The sequence below is a fragment of the Eretmochelys imbricata genome, chromosome 2, assembly GCF_965152235.1.
Source record: "Eretmochelys imbricata isolate rEreImb1 chromosome 2, rEreImb1.hap1, whole genome shotgun sequence".
Lineage (NCBI taxonomy): Eukaryota > Metazoa > Chordata > Testudines > Cheloniidae > Eretmochelys > Eretmochelys imbricata.
The window spans coordinates 159,898,789-159,918,155 of record NC_135573.1 but is presented as its reverse complement, the minus strand read 5'-3'; the positions used below and the strand labels follow the sequence as shown (position 1 = coordinate 159,918,155).

The window sequence follows — 19,367 nt, the reverse complement described above, 5'->3', positions numbered from 1 at the left end:
TAACTCTGTTGTGACTTTGAGAAGATCACATTGCACACAACAGCAGCAAACTCCTGCTGTTAAAAGCCTTTATACCCCATAACACAATCACATTATCTTTCTCTTTCCTATAGCCATTTTTAACGAATCCTAATTAATGGAGGGTCAATGTTCTCTGCTATCATGATTCTACTGATATACATTGCCACACACACACTCTGCTTTCTGAGTTACTTAGAGTTCTTGGTAAATATTGCTTCGATACATTTTTTCATTCCATTCAAATTCCATTTCTCTCAAAAGAAGCCTGGCTGGCAAGTTCAAAGGGGTGAGGAGGAAAGGGGTGGTTGAGACAGAGGAGAGTGCTGTGTTTTCAATTATTCTCAGATTCTTGGTTGCCCACACATAATTCCCCCTTTGAAGTTTTGATTCAGCAAAGTAACAATGGTGACAACAGTAAGAGTAGCATGAAAACCCTGTATTTTAATAAATAACTAGCAGTCTGGATGAGCCTTGTACTATAATTGTGCCTGAATGCGATGTTTGCAATGCGCAGGGATTTACTTTGGCATTTAACTAGTTTTGAGGCAACAAAGGCAAGAAGAGATGCTGAAAGCTTAAGTTCACTGCCACTGTTCCAGGACATTTTACCCCTCTGCTCCTGTCATACTTAACACACAGGTCAGTGACAAGGGCAAGACAAATATAGTGCATGCAGCATTTATCACTAGAAATTCCAGGCACAAACATGTCCCCAGCCTCCCAAGATAACGCATGAAAGAAACAGAATGACAGATCACAAAACTGCCTGACTAAGATTTAAAGAGACAGGCAAAGTTGTCACCTTTTAGGTATGATTTCTCTCCCATGTCCTTGCCCTGTAACATTGTTTAACAGTTTTCTCTATGTGGAGAAACATCCACATACCTACGAAAACCATATCCCCTGATTAATCATGTGCTACGTTTCCAGTGATGGAGCCCCGTGTCTGGCTGCATTAGGGTACACCGAGGAAGGTGGACAAATGAAGTGATTACCTTCAGCAAAGAGGTTTAGCTAATATGTTGTTCTGAGATAAAGAATGGTACATAGAATACACATGGAAGTACTTGATCAATACCAGAAAGACCCTACATTTAATATAATATATGCCATCATGTGCCACCAATGCCCCCCCTGCTATGTACATCAGCCAAACTGGACAGTCCCTATGTAAAAGGATAAATGGACACAAATCAGAGATTAGGAACAGCAATATACAAAAACCTGTAGGAAAAGACTTCAATCTCCCTGGACACACAATAGCAGATTTAAAGGTAGCCATCCTGCAGCAAAAAAACTTCAGGACCAGACTTCAAAGGGAAACTGCTGAGCTTCAGTTCATTTTCAAAATTTGACACCATCAGCTCAGGATTAAACAAAGACTGGGAATGGCTAGCCAACTACAAAAGCAGTTTCTCCTCCCGTGGTGTTCACACCTCAACTGCTAGAAGAGGGCCTCATCCTCCCTGATTGAACTAACCTCCTTATCCCTAGGCTGATTCTTGCTTGCTTATTTATACCTGCCTCTGGAAATTTCCACTACATGCATCTGATGAAGTGGGTATCCACTCAAGAAAGCTTATGCTCCAATACGTCTGTTAGTCTGTAGAGGTGCCACAGGACTCTTTACTGCTTTTACAGATCCAGACTAACGTGGCTACCCCTCTGATACCCTACATTTCAGGATACCTGGCTTTGAGTTTTCCATCAATTATCACTAGCCCTGTTTGTTCTCCACAGCCGTTAATGTTTTCCTTTACAGTTTTGATGAGAGGAACTCAGTTTAAGGAGCATTACCCCACTTAGCACTATACACAAAAATAAGGCCATCGTCCCGAAGAGCTGCATACTCCTAAAAACTTAATAAACTGATCAACCACAACAAAAATATCTTCTTTAACACACTTAGGCTATGGCTACGCTACAAAAATGATGTTGCTCAGGTGTGTGAATTAGCCACCCCACTGAGCGACATAACTTATGTCGATTTAAGTGCCAGTATGGACAGTCCTATGTCGGTGGGAGAGCTTCTCCCACTGACATAGCTACCACTGCTCATGGGGGCTGGAGGAATTAAGCCAATGCGAGAGCTCTCTCCTGTTGGCTTGGAGCAGCTACACCGATACAGCTGTGCCACTGTAAACTCTCTAGTGTAGCCATAGCCTTAATCAGTTATCCTACAAAGTGCTGATCGCTGTGGCTCAATCCAGAAAGCACTTAATTTAGTGCATAACTGCTTTTCTAGATCAGGTTAGATTGCGCTGCACCTTGCAGGACTAAGCACTGTCCAGCTTGATTTGGAATATTCAGTCTTAATTTTGTTTTTTAATTGATTTGTCAAACATGCCAACTCCCTTTTTAAAAAAACAAGTAACTCCATTGACTTCAGCGGAGTTACTCCTGATTTAAACCACTGTGAGCACTGGAGGCTCCATGTATTTCATCATTTGGAAGAAAAGGGTTCATTCCTCCATCAGTTCACTCCCTTTTGGTGCAGTCCTTGCTATAAAGATTTCTCTGTGTATCTGCTGCAGATTCTACAGTGCACAGCATGTTGCAGCAGGCTTGTTCTTATATAAAATATTAATTCAACTGAGTGCCAGGATTGAGGCTGGATAATCATTCACACTCCTTCGCAAGTTATATATAATACAGAAAGTTGAATAATTTAATAATTTCATTCACGTTCTCTTTTCAGTAAAAAGCAGTCATATAATTTCAGCCCAATGTGACCCTTAGTTTAGATTAAGGAGAACAACAACAAAGGACAAAAGTAAACTCTTCAAGGAAAGAGCACGACATACACATTTAATTTGTACTGTACAGGCTGCAGCAGAAACAAAACAGTCATCGCCCCCAGAAACACTGATTTCATAGAAATGTAAAAGGTGCAATATACAGAAAAAAAGATCAAGAACCATAGTTTCATAGCCACAAATACCTCAACTCTAAATATCATTTGGGGAGTCCTGAAAACATCCATTGCATTCACTTTACATCAGTTCCTACTAGGGACTGGATCCTTTGCCAGCCAAGCTGAGCCTGGTATAAGACTAATATGGGGGCAAAGAAGACTTAATGCTGCCTTTTTAGCTTCCTGCTCTAGAGGCTTGCCAGGGAGCTCCAGGGATTGGTTCAGTCCCCATAACATCCCCGGTCTGCTCTAAGTTGCTTCCTACTATCTACGGCACCTACGGGGCACTTTGTCAGTTGGGGACAGCTGTACTCTGACCACACCTCCTTGTGATCAGCCACATCCCCTACACAGAGGCCTGAGAGCAGGAGAATAGCTATTGAGTTCTCCTAAACTTTCCCTATGCAGGGATTATCTTTAGGAGGCCAGTTAAGCCAGATTTACAATCACTTTGAGCTGAGTGATGCAAAAGGGCTGAGGATCTGGCCCTGAGTCTTTCATTTGGGACCTATAAAACCTTCAGTAATGGGTGCAGAAAGACTCTGCCGACTGTCACGAACAAGACAAAAGTACAAAACAATCAGGGAGGATCCGCCTCTTTAATGACATCCTTATCTGATTCTCTTCTTATTAATCAATGTAAAGAAAAAAATCTTTCAGGAATTTGGAAAACCCCAGAGAACATGAAAAAAGCTACATTTCTATTTTCAGAACCAAGCTGATCCGTCTCCTAGAAGAAAATTTTAACTTAAGACATCCTACTTAAGCTGCCAAACCAAACAAACCAAGCAATTTGAAAACTTTTCCACTCTTTGCATCAAAGCTCTACTGTGGCAGCATGTTCAAGTGGTTCATCGGCACATCAGTTCCAAATTCCACCCTGACTGTTTGGTTTAAACAGCTCCAGTTCCAAGTTATTCAACCGACATTCACTAGTTTGCAGCCAACTAATGCTTTCAGCTTCCTGCTACATGCTTAGTTGACGGTGCCTAAAATTCCCCTTGCTGTTGCCTGAAAGAGGGTTGATTCCCTAACATTAAAAACAAAAACAAACAAACGATTTTTTTCATTCACAAATTGTTTAATTTTTCCCATAATAAAGGAACTATTACGGATTGGCCGAGAAGCTCTGTAATGGCACCTTTTTCCTGGATCAATTTAAGACTCCTGTCATTGCACTGTAATTCTCAGCTGACATTTGGACAAGGTGAAAGAGAGCTTGCTGGTGACTCAGAAAAAAAAAGTTTTGTTTTTTTTTAACAATGCAAAGAAAGACATTGCATGATTAAAAACACACTGTTGCTACAAAATGCTCCCACAGCACTTCAGTCTGTCACTCAAGTTATTTAAACTCATTGTTCAAGTCCACTCCACTGAAGCAGTCACTACATTACTGTTCTTTGCTAATACAAGCAGTAAGTCCAACAATAAAAAAAAAAAAAACCTTTCAAGATACTTCACACAAGAGTCCTTCTCTTTTGTAAGTAAAAACCCTGGTCATATTGCAAGCCTAGAAATATAAAGTTAATTGTTTTCTTCTTTACTCATTTTTAAGATTTCCCCTTTTCCTCCCCCATGTCTAATTGTTAAATTGTTTTTTTTTTCATTTCATCTATCCACGTCATGTTTTTGTTTCTTACACAAAAATCAAATGTGGTCACTTACACTTTTCTTGAGGACAAACACATCTTGATAACATCTCCTGCTCCACCATGATGTGCCTATTGGATATTGCAAAGATCCCTTGAATAGCACTTTGAAAAGCCAAGCTCACTTATGCAAACTTCTGGTCTTCTCTGATACGCTTGGCTCCTGTGCGTTGTCACATTACGATTCCTAAGTTGTTGTTATTTTCCCTCCTGAAAAACCTGTGAAACAGGTCCAGGAACACACATCTAATGTTGCAGAAGAGGTTTTAATTGATTCATTGCAACAAATATCCACCCTTAACAAAAAAATGCTCTGTGCAGTGTGTTGTTAAAGGGAGTAGTCACCTAACACTTCATCTGAAGTTCCACAACCCACAGAGTCTAGCAGCTTCGGTACTTTAAAGGGAAATTAGTTTAAAATTAATTTCTGGATTTGTGAAAAACACAGGAGAGAATTTAAAATAAAAATCACATACTGAATAAACTCTATCCATCTGCATATTACAATAGGTCTGCTCTTTCTGTTATGTAAGTATTTGAGTGCTTCCTTTCATTAATGTTGCTTTGTATATGTCACTGGAAAACAGCCTTGTATGTGCAGTTTGGGTGTATGTATTTTGGTTGTGCTTGGGTACAAATGAAAAATACAGACAAATTAAAAAGCTATTCAATCATTTAATCACTTTGTCATTCTTAATGTTTGGTATTTGTCCGCTCTTCTATAAACGTCTGTCTCTTTTCTCCTAATAAATAGTGTTCTGGGGACTTAGGATATTTTGCTGCTGTGGAATAATTAATGTTTTTTCTCTTTTAACCCTGGGCTGGTTTATTATTACATTCATGGAAGCACCTTACTCCCATTAAAGCCTCAAATGAAACAATATGACTGGTCAATTAGTAGAGGTTATGCAGCAGTAAATGCTTACACTCATTAGTAAAATGATCACACTGAGATAATAACATCATATGTCTGTGAAGTGCCAGGCACACATGGGCACTATGCAAATAAAAAGTGAATACTGAACAACTGAAAAAGGCCTCTTGGTTTTTCTTAGTTACATTAGATGATACTTTTGTCATTTAGAAATAGAGCTCTGGATTGTTGTTTGCTCCTGAGCAAGTAATTACGGTGAAGACAGTGGTATGGAAACTTCCCTACCACTTATAACCCCATCTCTGCTGAAGCCAGTCCCAGTAGTCTGTACCACTACAGAGTGCAAGGCTAGCTCCTTGCTAGGGGCTCCTGGGATACACCTCTCTCTCACCTCTGCACCAGACAACAAAGGTGGCTGGCCAAGGATGGGACAGACTCTGCATCCTCCTAAGTGGTGGGAGAGCAAGAGCCTCCCTCTGTGAGCCAGGGAGAATAGAGTGGGCATTGTGCCAAAGATACAATGTCTCTTGGGGCAGAACAGCGGTAGACCACCCCAGCGCAGTTCTGTGCCTTAATGGCACAAACTGTTCTTGAGTGATTTGAGCATCGTGGGCCCAATTCCATTCTGCATCTCCTGGGATAGGCAGCACAAAAGCTTGCAGTCCAAGGTGTTTTTACACCACCTTTGCATCAAAATGGACCCTGGCATAACTTAGAACAGCCTCAAGGGCTGCTTTTCCTTATAGTAGCTTTGGCCTCTGCTGTGCAGCCTAGCTGTACAGCACTGAATGCTTCATCTACCCCCCGCCTCCTAACCATTTCCATGCCCCTTCCCACTATGGTATGCCCTGAGTATACATCAGCCATAGGGTGCTCCTGCGCTGCGGGAATTCTCCTCCAGTCCAGTTATGGCCCCTTTCCTTTTCCAGAGTGTCATAGAGGGGCCAGCGCAGGATCCAGAACTGGCCCCCACGAAGACTGTATTCATTTATTAGATATAATGCCCTGCTAGACTGATTTTCTAACTGCAAGCAACAGCCAGTAACAGCCTCCTACCTCTGTTGCTACTGCATGCTTGTCCATACCATGCCATGTTGAGAGGGAGGCAGTACAGTTTAATGGTTAGCAGGTAACTGGAAACCAGGAGACCTGAGTTCTGTTCCTGACTCTGCTTCTAATTTGTTCCGTCACCTTAGGCAAGTTGCTTCATCATTCCATGCCTCTTTGCCTAGCTCTACAACAGAGATAATGATAGTTCCCTCCCTTTGTAAAGTGCTTTGAAATCTCTGGATGAAAGAAGACATGAAGGAGCCAAGTGATGTAATTAGTCACTTGCAAAACATTATGATGAGTCAGACGACATCTGAAATACCACATATATAAAGTGCTGTGTTTAAAGAAAAGAAATTAGCAATGGAATGTGACCCTATCATAATAATACTAAAAGAGATACTGGGTAATTTGGCAAATGTTCAATTTCTGTTCTCACCATGGAACCCTGTCAAACAAGCTAAATCACTTGTCACCTCTAGGAACAATAAGTCCTCATGGAAATAGCAAGTCTATTGGAGGCTGCTCAGAGGAAAATGACATAATATGGCAATTTCCTGTCTTTATCTCACCTGGATAAATAAAATCTCTCATTTTTCATACGGCTGGTGCATCACATTCTCCAGATATTGTCTGTCTCACTGAAACACAAATACTCAAACGGTTATTTTCTCGTTTGTGGATAGTTTTGAACAGATATATTCCAGTTCAAATAGGTTGTGTGGCTGGACTTAATTTCATGTGAGCATTTTACTTAATACTTAGTAAACAAAGTAGATGAGTTGTTTGTATTTAGTCACATTTTGATGTGACTGCTCATAGAGGACACCCTCCATAGTTAAGAGTTTTGTAAAGAAAATATCAAGGTATAATTCACCCTTGCAGGCATAGGTGTCAACTCCGTGGGTGCTCTGGGGCTGGAGCACACATGGGAAAAAAAAAGTGGGTGCTCGGCACCCACCAGCAGGCCCTGCCGATCAGCTCCTCCCCCTCCCTCCCAGCGCCTCCCGCCCACTGAGGATGGGGGGGGAGGGATGGAGCGAGGGCAAGGCACACTCAGGGAGAAGGAGGAACCGAGCAAGAAGAAGCGGGGTGGGGTTGAAGCAGGGGTGGAAAGAGGTGGGGTGGAGGCAGAGCAGGGGCGGGAAGAAGTGATACTGGGGTGGGGCTTTGGGGAAAGGGGTGGAGCGCGGGTAGGGCTTGGGGCGGAGACGGGGTTGAGCACCCCTTCGTCAGCTGTGTTGGCCAGCCCTGAGCTAGGATTGCAGGCATCTTGCATCATTGTACAGCAATTCTGAGAGACTTTCTGCAACCAAGGGCCCACAGCCTGGGTTCCAACTGCAGAGCTTACTCCTTAATCTCCACTTTAGACTCCTACTCAAAAGGCGTTGTTAATTTAGGATTAAGTTTGCTAGACTTCATATCCCACCAACACAAGGAAATACAATGTTCACTCATTCAATATCCCACCTACACTCTACTCATCAGTTACCTTTCTCCAGCCCACTCTCCTCTTTTCTCCCCTCCATGGCCCAGGCACACTCATCCTGAAGAACCAGCTGACACGCTTAACTCTGCCATGATGTGCTGATGATTCACATAGGGCTGATAACTAACTGAGACAGATTTAATTTGGCTTTCATGAATTGCATTGCTTGTAGAGTTGTGCTGTTGTATTTAAGGGAGCAGGGTGATTCATTGTGCCCTTCTCCTCCCCCCCTACTCACTAAACCAATTCCAAATATAAATCTCTTTATCGTTTTCTGGAGACTGGAGAATATATTGCTGGAGAATATATTGAATGCTGGAGAATATATTGAATGGAGTTACATCAGCCTAACACTAGAGTAACTCAGTGGTGAATCGGACCCTCAAAATACAAAGGTCTGTATTTGAGCCTTTTGGCATTATCATTGTATGCATTGGTCAATGCTGACTGTGCAAAACACTTATGGGAAAGACTATATGGAAACATCTTTTCAGGAAACTCTCTCATTGTTTGCAAAATCACAGTGACCCATCCTGGAAGTTTGCCTTGCATCTTGATACAAAGCCCTGTACATGATTTAGCATGACTGGTCAGTTTTATTACACAGACAAATGGTAGATGTATAACGTGTTCTTTTCTTATTTCATAACCCATGAACTTCAGAGTCGGACTCTAAAGTTAGAGAGCTAGCATGTTACAGTAATTTTTGATAATGAGCGAATCTCTTTGCCTCTGTATGCCTCAGTTTCCCTGACTATAGAATAGAGCTAATCAAGGATTCATTTATTATCCGCATTTTACAGGGTGGGACACTGAGACACAGTTGGGGTTTATCAACACTCTAGGTCTGTAGCCCATTTGTAAGCCGCTGACTCCCACATGTTGTTCAGATCCTATGCATAATACCACTCAAAGCATGTGTTCTGTGCTCAGCCCCTATGGAACAGCTGGGCTGGACAGTCTTTTATCACTGTGCTGTGGGGAGCAGGTACTGGGCACTCAGGATCTGAAGAGGCTCTCAAGGTTACAACCCGTATAGGAAGGGGAGAGAGAATAAAAGTGGTGGGCTCGTGGCACTTGACATTAGACATATCATTACCTGTTTACAGTTCTTGGTTATTGAGAACCCCAAGACCTTGAATGGACAGGTGTCAATCTGCTAACTAACCCAGCCCAGCAGGGGAACCAGTGGGGGCTGGTAGAGTTCACTGAATCCAAACCAGGGAGCAGGTTCAGTTTCTCCTTTAGCACCAGTCTGATTTGTGGAAAGGTAACTGGGTTCACATGGGGCACTTCCTATTGGGAGACAGACTGGGGAAGTCTCACATAGCCAGTAGTAAATGATCCTTGGAGATTTTAAAAAATTATAGATACTTTTCTAACACAAAGTTTTGGACCCGACTAGAGGTGACTGTATTTTGGGCCTCATTGTGGTGGAGAAAGATGAGTAGATCACTGGACTGGGTATAACAGAAGCAGGTCCCTTCTTCCCTCAGGGAGGGACCTACAGGCAGTTGCTGAGGGAGAGCTCCTGCCTTCATTCAGGACCTGCAAGGTAGAAGTCCTTCCTCTTGCCTGGTCTGCCCACAAGTGAGCTGTTCCGCTCCCATCAGGGTTCCCTCTCAACTGTGAACTCTGGGATACAGATATGGGGACCTGCATGAAAGACCCCCTAAGCTTATTTCTACCAGCTTAGGTTAAAAGCTTCCCCAAGGCACAAATCCTTTCCATGTCCTTGGATGGTATTGTTGCCACCACCAAGTGATTTAGACAAAAATTAGGAAAAGGATTACTTGGAGTCCCTAGTTCCCTAAAATATTCCCCCAAGCCCCTTCACCCCCTTTCCTGGGGAGGCTTGAGAATAATGTGAGTACTGACCAGACCCTTTGTCTCTAGGACACTGAAAATCAATCAGGTTCTTAAAGGAAGAACTTTATTTAAAGTAAAAGAATCACACCTGCAAAAATCAGGATGGAAGGTAATTTTACAGGGTAATAAAAAGATTTAAAATACAGAGGATTCCCCTCTAGGCTCAGCTTCAAAGTTATAAAAAACAGGAATAAAACTCCCTCTTAGCATAGGGAAAATTCACAAGTTAAAAGAAAAGATAATCTAGCACATTTCCTTGCCCTTACTTACAATTTTTGTAATTTTAGATGCTCATTTCAGGTATGTTTTCAGGAGATGTTTTTCCTGCCTGGTCTCTCTCTCTCTCCATCTAGAGAGGGAACAAAAAAAGAGAGCACAAACAAAACCTCCTCTCCCTCCCCCAATTTGAAAGTATCTTCTTTCCTTATTGGTCCTTTTGGTCAGGAGCCAACCAAGTTATTTGAGCTTCTTAACCCCTAACAGGTAAGGATTCAGTACAGCTGCTCAGGAAGGATTTTATGCTACCCTTAGCTGTATTTTTATGACAGCTCCCTTTTAAATCCTCCCCCAATCTGTGCATCCCCAGCAGGTGTGTTGGGGCGGGGCTCAGCTCCTTAAGCCCTTCTTGCCCAGTGTGAGGTTTGTATTTCCCATCACAAGTCCAAACAGAGGGGAAAAAACCTTGAAATTACAGCTTTCCATACTGTTAATGGCTAAGAAGCCCAGCAGGCCTGAGAGCCTATTTTTGCAAGTGGAGCTTTTTGTTATATTGGGTACATTGATCTAAAGCAGCAGATGCATATTTTGAGTAGCAAGCTGTTACTGCACCTAGCAGTAACAATGTGAATTTTTTTATCCTGGCTTTTCCTTAACTCCTTGGAAGGTGGCTTTAGATGATGCTTCATGCATCAGGCATTCTTTTGCTGAGCTCGGGAGGAGGGTTTGGGAGAACCCACTCTGCTGCATGCAGAAGGCTGCCTTCTAATCCAAAAGTTAGTTAATTTTGATCCTTATTTCCTTCCTCTCGTGGAAGGTAATGTTCAGAAATTTTCCATGGAGCATGAATTCTAGATGACTTTTTCAGATTTCTGGGTAGAGAGAACTTTTGTAGACCACCCTCCCCTTGTCCCCAGTAGCTTAATAAACCATTGCACTCATTGATGTGCTGTTCACACATAATTTCCATGAATAGATCCTCTGCATATTTTGCCTGGAAAATTACTAGGTTTTCCAATATTTCTAAAATATTAAGGGGTTCCCCTGCCACAAAGAAAGTCAGAGTCAGTATTGGTAAATGTCCCCAAAACACAACTTCAGCCTACCCTGCATCAGCCATATCCAGCTTCTTAAGTTTTTGGTATTGATTTAAACTAAAATCAACAAGTTGATACACAGTCAACCTGTGGAACTCTTTGCCAGAGGATGTTGTGAAAGCCAAGACTATAACAGGGTTCATAAAATAACTAGATAAATTCATTGAGGATAGGTCCATCAATGGCTATTAGCCGGGATGGTGTCCCTAGCCTCTGTTTGCCAGAAGGTGGTCAATGGGTGACTTGATTATTAAGATCACTTGATTAAGATCACTTGATTATTACCTGTTCTGTTCATTCCCTCTGGGGCACCTCGCATTGGTCAATATCAGAAAACAGGATACTGGGCTAGATGGACCTTTGGTCTGACCCAGTATGGCCGGTCTTATGTTCTTATGTAAAATCAGGGTTACTCACACACCTGCATTGGGTGGACTTGTGCATGTGGGAATCTTCCAAGGGCAGAAGCATTCCAGAATGTTGCAAATCATGGCCTTGTGGACAGTCAGAAAGCAAATTGGGGGATTCTTTCTCCCTCCCCCCGCCCCATGGTAATAGAATGAGTATTGCCTCTGTTGCATTCCTTGGAAGACACTCCAGTACCTGCTGGGCCAAGCCTACTGCCTGAAACTGTGGGTGCAACAAGTGGCCAGCAGTGGGCCAGAAGGAGGAGGACCATGCATGAGCTTTTGGAGATAGGGGCAAGGAGGAGCAAAAAGCACCTTGCTTTCAAAAGAGCCAAGGAGGAGAGGGATACGGTCCATGAAGAGACACTGCTCCAGGGGTTCCTGGATGAAGAGAAGAGAAGCAGGACCCATTGCTCAGGGAGAGAATGCCGGATATGTGGGCCAGCAGGGTGGTTCATCCAGCTCACATCACAGCGCCAGCACCTGTGCATGGGCCAGCTGCAATGTCTGCAGGTCCATGTAGACATGACAGTGGAATGGTGTTCCTGGTCCTGGCTCCCAATGGTTGGAGGGTGGAGTTTGTGGCAGGGGCATTGAGCAAAACAGCAGATGGAATTTCTGTTCCAAACTACTGACAGTTGTGTGTCTGAGAGAAAGATCCTCTAACCCCTGTCGAAGAGACATACCTGTCTCCAAGACCAGTGAGGTGGCAGAGTGCATACTGGTTTATGCCATATACTACACCTTTTCTGACCAGCCCATAATTCTCCAATTCCCTGATTAATGTTCTTCTGACACTTAATAGCCTGTATATTTTTGCCATAGCGATTATTCAGATGCTCAGCAAAATCTGCCAGGTCCTGCTCCCACATGGTGCCTTACTTTCCCCCTCTCTGAAGTGGGGAGAATCCTGATCCATATGCAGAAAGTGTTTGATCCTCTGTTTTTGCTTCCCAAGTTCCTACCCTCCTTGCCCAACCCGGCTTCTGCCCTATTCCCCAAACTTCCATGCCCACATTAGTGCTTCTCTCACTCCCAAATCTGCAAGGTCTCATACAGAGTCCCTGCCAGCAAAGGGAAGCTGCCCTTGGCTCTGGAGCTGCAATCATATGCCCTGAGCACTGGCCTGCACCATATTCACCACGTGCAGATAGGTCATCAGCTTCCATCTCTATCCCAGGTGCAGGATGGCCTCTGGTCCTTGCTCCCTCAGGCAGCTGGAGCTGCTGAAATAGGAGTGGGGTTGGCAGAGCATGGGAACAGACCATGAGGTTAAGAAATGGCAGGGAGATCCTTTTCCCTCCATGAGAGGTCCTTTCTTTCTTCATCCTGTGCTTTGGTTCCTGACTCTGCCCAGAAGCCCAGCACCCATCCCTCCCAATTTGGCTCTTCCATACTCTGCTGTGCACCTAACCTTCCCTGTCTTTCTCTCCTAGGGTCTTGTCCTATGTGCTCAGCCTGGCCCCTTCCTGGCTTGTCCCTGACCTTTAAAGGATTATCCAAGCCCATCCCAGGCCTGCTCCCCTTGGGGTCTCTCTCCTGGCTGAGCATAGGCTGCCCTAATATCTCCCAGCAGGCCTGGTTCCTAGTCACATGCTGCTCCTTGTCACGTGACCCCTGCACTTATTTCTTTCACCTGGAGAGCTGCATAACCTGAGCTAGGTGCAGTTGTGCTCCAGCCCCTTTAATGGCCTTCTCACCCTGGGACAGGCTGAAACTGGAAGCCTGTGGGATAACAGTAACTGTTTGCTATGAAAGGTGCAGAAGACACAATGGAAGAGGAAATCCTTTGGACTGGATTTAAATTATTCCAACCAAAAGTGAATGAGGGAAAATATATCCAGAGTTATCTTCCTAGCAGCAGAAAAATATTAAGGTACGAAAGGACCATTATGTCCATCTGGTCGGCCCTCCTGTATAACACAGGCCCTACAGTGTCACCGAGTGGTTCCTCCAGCAAACCCATGACATGTGGCTGAGCCAGAGCACGTCTTTTGGAATGACATCCACATGCATTAGAGCCAGCTGGCTGACAGAAAATCTTTCTTCTGCAGTGACGTGAAGTTGAAGGAACATGGAGAAGAAGAAAACCTCTACTCAGGCTGTGACTGAAGTTGGAGCAGAGAGGCCAAGATAACCAGGTCTAGGACCCAGTACTCACTATTAGCAGACCTGCCATTTTCTATTCCTAGCTTTTTGACCATGAGGGAATCACTTTCCCTCTGTGTGCCTCAGTTTCCACAACTATAAAACAGAGCTAATCAAGGTTTTGTTTATTATTCCTGTTGATCATTTGATATAATAAGTGATTTTAAATGTTTAGGATAGGTTTTTATATTGTTTCCCCTCATCCATATGGACTTTGGTACTTTTCAATATGGAGTCAAATCTCCATTTTGTCCCCAAAGCAGGGAAAATTAAGGCACCAAAGCTGTGGCATGAGGGCTGGTTCAAAGCAGTTGGAACTGACTTGTAACTGCCATCTCCTCGGAACTTTCCCGCCACTCACTCCTTAAAAGGAACTGTGCTACGTCATCACAGGGCTATCCGTCCGGGGGGCAGCCGTGTGCGGCTGGGCTTTTGCTTAGGTCTCCGGATCAAGAACTGTGAAGGATCCTGTGACACTATCAACGTACCTGCCATCCAGGGTTATTTGGTTCAGCAACTTCAGGTCCAGCAGCTTGTCACTGTCCAGCAGCCGAGACCCAGTGTTCCTCCCCAAAGGCCAATGTTTGGCCGAGGGTAGAAGGTCCTGGATCCACCGCTCCCTACCATCTGACCTGCCCATAGATGACATCTGATTAGCAGTAGGCTATACTTGGGATTTGTTATATTCTTGTTGCCAAGGGAGGGGTAAATTGGGTCTGAGCTTCAAGCTCCTTTGTTGCAGTCCACTGTTTGCTGAGTTTTACGTGTTTATTTGTGGTTTTCCCCTTATCCCTTAATCAACCCTTAATACACTACTTACCTAATTCAAAAATAACTTTTGTCTCTCCTCTTTCCTACACCACACTTGTGGGGTAGGGGGTGGGACACAGGAGCTGCTTCCTCAGGAGATAGACCCTGATAATAAGACCAAGAACCTGTACCTGTAAAAGGCAAACAGAGAGGCATACTGGGGTCAATTTAGTTTTAATTTTCCCTGATTACATTCCTATTTATCAGGGTGGGAGACTGAGACACGGTTGGGGCCTGTCTACACTCTAGGTCTGTAGCCCATTTGTAAGCTGCGGACTCCCACATGTTGTTCAGAGCCTATAGACGACACAACTCCTAAGCGTTTCTTTGTTCTATGCTTAGCCCTTATGAAACAGCTGGGCTGGACGGCCTTTTCTCACTTTGCTGTGGGGAGCAGGTATTGGGCACTCAGGATCTGAAGAGGCTCTCAAGGACTAATTCTTGAAAATAATTGTTATCAATGAACTAGAAGACACTATAAAAGCACTGCTGATAACATTGGTGGGTGACAAAATACTGGCAGAGTGGTAATTACTGATGAGGACAGGGCAGTGATACAGAGCAATCTGGGTCCCTAGGTAAGATGAACCCATTCAAACAAAACAAGTTTGACCAGAGCCAAATGCAGGGTCCTATACCTAGCAACAAAGCACGCTGGCCACGCCTACGGAATGGGGAAGTGTATCCAGGAAAGCAGTGACTCTGAAGATGATTGAGGGGCCATGCTGGGCAAGCCATTCAACATGAGCTCCCAGTGTGATGCTGTGGTGAACAGGGCTAAACCCATCATTAGATGGTATAAACAGAGCCGTGAGCAGGATAGGGAGGTGACCCAGCAGCAGGGAGACTGATATTGGAATACTGCATCTAGTTTTGGAGTCCACCTTTGAAAAAGATGTTGAAAAATTGGAGCTGGGGCAGCAAAGAGCCACAAAATGTTTTGAGGGCTGGAGAAAACATGCCTTCTAGTGAGCTATTGAAAGAGCTCCACCTGTTTAGCTGATAAAAGATCGAGAGGTGACTTCATTGAAGTGTTGAAGTGCCTTAAAGGAGAGAAAATATCAGGTCTTAAAGGGCTCGTTAATCTAGCAGAGAAAGGCATAACAAGACCCAGTGGCTGGAAACTGAAAAGAGCCCAATTCAAATTAGAGATAAGGCACAAATATTCAATAGCCAGGATGATTCACCCCAAGAACAAAGTACCAAGGAAAGTGGTGGATTCTCCATCTCTTGACGTCTTTTAATGAAGATGAAATGCCTTTCTGAAATGTGTTTGGTCAAAAAATAGCTACTGTGCTACAAAGGAGGCCTGTGATATGCAGAGACTCAGATTAGGTGCTCTAATGGTCCCTTCTGACCTGAAAGTCTACTAATTTATGAAAACTGAGTGGAGCATGGGGAGCAGCCTGTGATGTTTTAATGTGTAGCCTGACGGGTTCCCAGAATCAACAATCATTGAGTGGGGTGATCCACAGGGAGCAGCTCAAACATTCAAGGGGGCTGGCCAGGGGCAGGACATTTGCCCTGAAGGGGAGGAGTGGGTGTGGCAGGGACCTCACAAGGGCCATTGGCAGGACCTCAGCCTATTGGGCAAAGGTCGTGGGGAGATGGTGACCTCACAGAGAGATGCTGACATCAGCCAGGCAGGATGGGGCACAGGGCCAGGGAAACCTGAAAGACCCCTGTGGCTTTGCCTCAGCAAAGTTTCCTTCTCGAGGTCTCTCCTTGAGGACTGAGAGAGAATTCTGATTCTCGTACGGGCGCGCTAGGAGGACCCTCTTTGGAGTTTTCTCCTTTCTTCTGATTTCACTAGAAAACAGATGTCCCTGTTTAGAAGGTAAGGGCCTCAGAGAAGTGTGGAACCTGTTCGGTCTGATCCATCTGGTACCAGCTGAATTCTAGGCATGGAGAACACTAGGTTAAGGTGGCAGAATTTTATTCCCCACCGAGGACTTTGTCCCTTAGAATCACTGGGGACATTGGGGTTTCTCCTTTTTGGTGTCCCTTTTCCTCCATCCCTTCCTCTATTTTCTTCTTTTCTTGCTTCTTTTGTCCTTTTCTCTGCTCCCATCCTACCTCCAGGAGCTGCCGGGCTGGGGGAGTGCACTGCAGCTCTCATTCTGGGAGGCCCACACAAAAAGGTGGGGCTGGAATATTTACATCTACAGTGAATTCCTGTGACAGTGACCTGGGCCATCCTTTGGGATCTTTGGTGAGAACACAGCCTCACACCACTCAGTCTCTACCCTGATTGGAGGAGCAGGGGGCTATTGACAGGAAGGAGACTCAGGTCTTAGTTGTTCTCTTTTAAGACGAAGCAAATAAGTCATAACCAATTATATGTTTGACTAATTTTGATGCTTCTCTGCATTCATTGACTCTGAGCAGTTCATGATTCTCTCTAACATTCCAGTTCTTCTAAAATACTTGCTGAATAATTACTAGGAACAATTGTTGGTCTATAGCTCATTTGAGAGCACTTTCTTCTGATCATTCAATGTGTGAAATTCAAGATATGATGGTTAATTTGAAAGTCAGGACTCCTGGGTCCTATTCCCAATTCTGCCACTGACTGGCTGTGTGACCTACAACCAGTCACTTCTCCTTTCTGAGCCTTAGTTTCTCCCTCTATCAAGTAGAGATAACAATCCTCTCCTACCTACCTCATGGTGGGTGGAGCATGGGGATCCATTGGAGAGTGTCACTAGGAGCAGAGCAGAATATGAGGTGTCCCATCATGTTAAGTCATATCAGATTATGACCTAATATAATAGCTGAAAGATTCTATTTTATTTGTATTTTATTATTTTGAAATTATTAAGAGCAGCAACTACTTAGCTCAGACTGAAGCATCTCATCTAATTTTCTAGATCACAGTGTCTCCTCTTTGTGTGCGACGAGACAATTTAACACACTGTGAGGAAGAGGAGATGCTTTTGTATTGCAAACAAATATTTTTGCAAAGAATTTTCTTCCAACTCGTTATGATTTCAAAAAACAAACTAGTTTAGTCTGAATGGAATTTCATGACAGAAAACTGTTTCCATGAAAATGTTCCCACCGTCTTGATTCCTAGGCCGTATCCCTGCCTCTGCGGGGTTTCTTGTCTGTTAGTTAGAACAGGAGTCAGGACTGGTGGCTTCTCTTTCTGGCTCTGCCACTGCCTTGCTGTGTGGGACCTGGGGTAGGTCACTTTCCTTCTCTGTACCTCAGGGAATAGGGACAATTCTCTAACTCCGGACAGCAGTGAGCCTGGGTGAGATAAGGGGCATTAGAGCCCTCTGAGAAGGAGAAAGGGGTGTTTCAAGATGTTGAGTGACAAGGAATTTTAAGCTTTGCTAAAATGGCTGGTCTGTGGAAAGAAGGAATGGCCAGGGCCAAATTTTAACCATTGTCTTTTTAAAACCCCTTTCAGGGATGTGAATCCCGCTATTTTAGTTACCTGGGCCTTTTTGCCCGGAGTAGAGAAGAGGATCCTGCCTCAATTTTTGTGGCCTTAATAAACCAGTTCTCTTCTGAGCTCCCAGAAAAAGAACATCTTCCCATCCATTAACAAAACAGGACCTATCTTTAGAAGGGGAATAAAGACAATCCTGGGACTTACAGACTACCCAGTCTCACTTCCATGCCTGGAAAGATACTGGAACAAATGATTACTCAATCAATTTGTAAGCACTTACAGGATAATTCGGTTATCAGGACTAGTGAGCACGGCTTTGTTAAGAACAAATTGTTCCAAACCAAGCCTATTTCCTTCTTGGACAGGGTTACTGGCCTCGTGGAGGTGGGTAAAGAGTAGACGTGACATAGTTTGGTGTTAATAAGGCTTTTGACACAGTACGATAGGACATTCTCACAAGCATACTAGGGCAGTGTGGTCAAGATGCAATCAGTATAATGTGGGTGCACAACTGGCTGGAAGCTCATACTCAAGAGACCTTCTCCATGTTTGGCTGTCCAAAGGGTGTACCTAGTGGGTCCGGCAGGGATCAGTGGAGAGGGTGTACCTAGTGAGTCCGGCAGGGATCAGTCCGGGGTCTGGTACTATTCAATATTCTCATTAATGATTTGGAAAATGGAGTGGAGAGAATGCTTATAAAATTTGCATATGACACCAAGCACTTTGGAGCACAGGATTGGAATTCAAAACACCCTTAACAAATTGGAGAATTGGTCTCCTTGAGCCAAACTCCATGGCTGGACCCTTCTCCCAGCACTTTACTCTAGTGGAAAAGTATTAAATCCCCATTTGACTGCTGGGGTCAGAGCCATAGATAGGCAAACAACTTGCCCAAAGTCCCACAGGTCAATAGGAAAGCTAGCAATGGAACCCAGGCGTCCTGCCTCCCAATGGCCTGGTCCAGTCACTACAGCAGAGCACACACCCTCTCAAAGGCAGGGGGACCGGACATGAGGCTTGGTTGTAATGGCCAGCAGTGGGAGGGAGTGTGCAACAGTGTTTAGTGAAGGGGCCTGGAAATAAGGACTGCTGGTCCCATCCATGGCTCTGACACTTGGTGCAACCCTGAGCCAGTAGCTTCCCCTCCCCAAGCTCTGTTTCCCATCGGTAGGGTTGGGGTCCAGTCCCTACAGCCCCGGGGGTTTGGGAGGCTTCATGAAGGTGTGTAAAAGACAGTTACCTTTTCCGTAAGTGGTGTTCTTCGAGATGTGTTGCTCATGTCTATTCCACAATAGGTGTGCATGCTCCTCACGTGCACCTGTACCGGAAGTTTTTCCCCTACCAGTACCCGTAAGGGGAGTGCCCCAGCGACCCCTGGAGTGGCGCCTCCATGGCACGGTATAAGGGGAGCTGCGTGCTCCCC

At 44.4% G+C, this 19,367-nt stretch overlaps 1 protein-coding gene across 1 annotated transcript in view; it reads right to left on the bottom strand.

The window, feature by feature from the left end:
- The window catches only part of PTPN3 (protein tyrosine phosphatase non-receptor type 3), a 330,984-nt gene extending 316,644 nt beyond the window's left edge, over positions 1 to 14,340 (bottom strand). Inside the window, exon 1 of the mRNA XM_077809200.1 lies at positions 14,223 to 14,340. Coding sequence (XP_077665326.1) covers positions 14,223 to 14,229 — 7 coding nt within the window. The 5' untranslated portion in view covers positions 14,230 to 14,340. The remainder of the gene's footprint in view (positions 1 to 14,222) is intronic.
- Between the last annotated feature and the right edge of the window lie 5,027 nt (positions 14,341 to 19,367).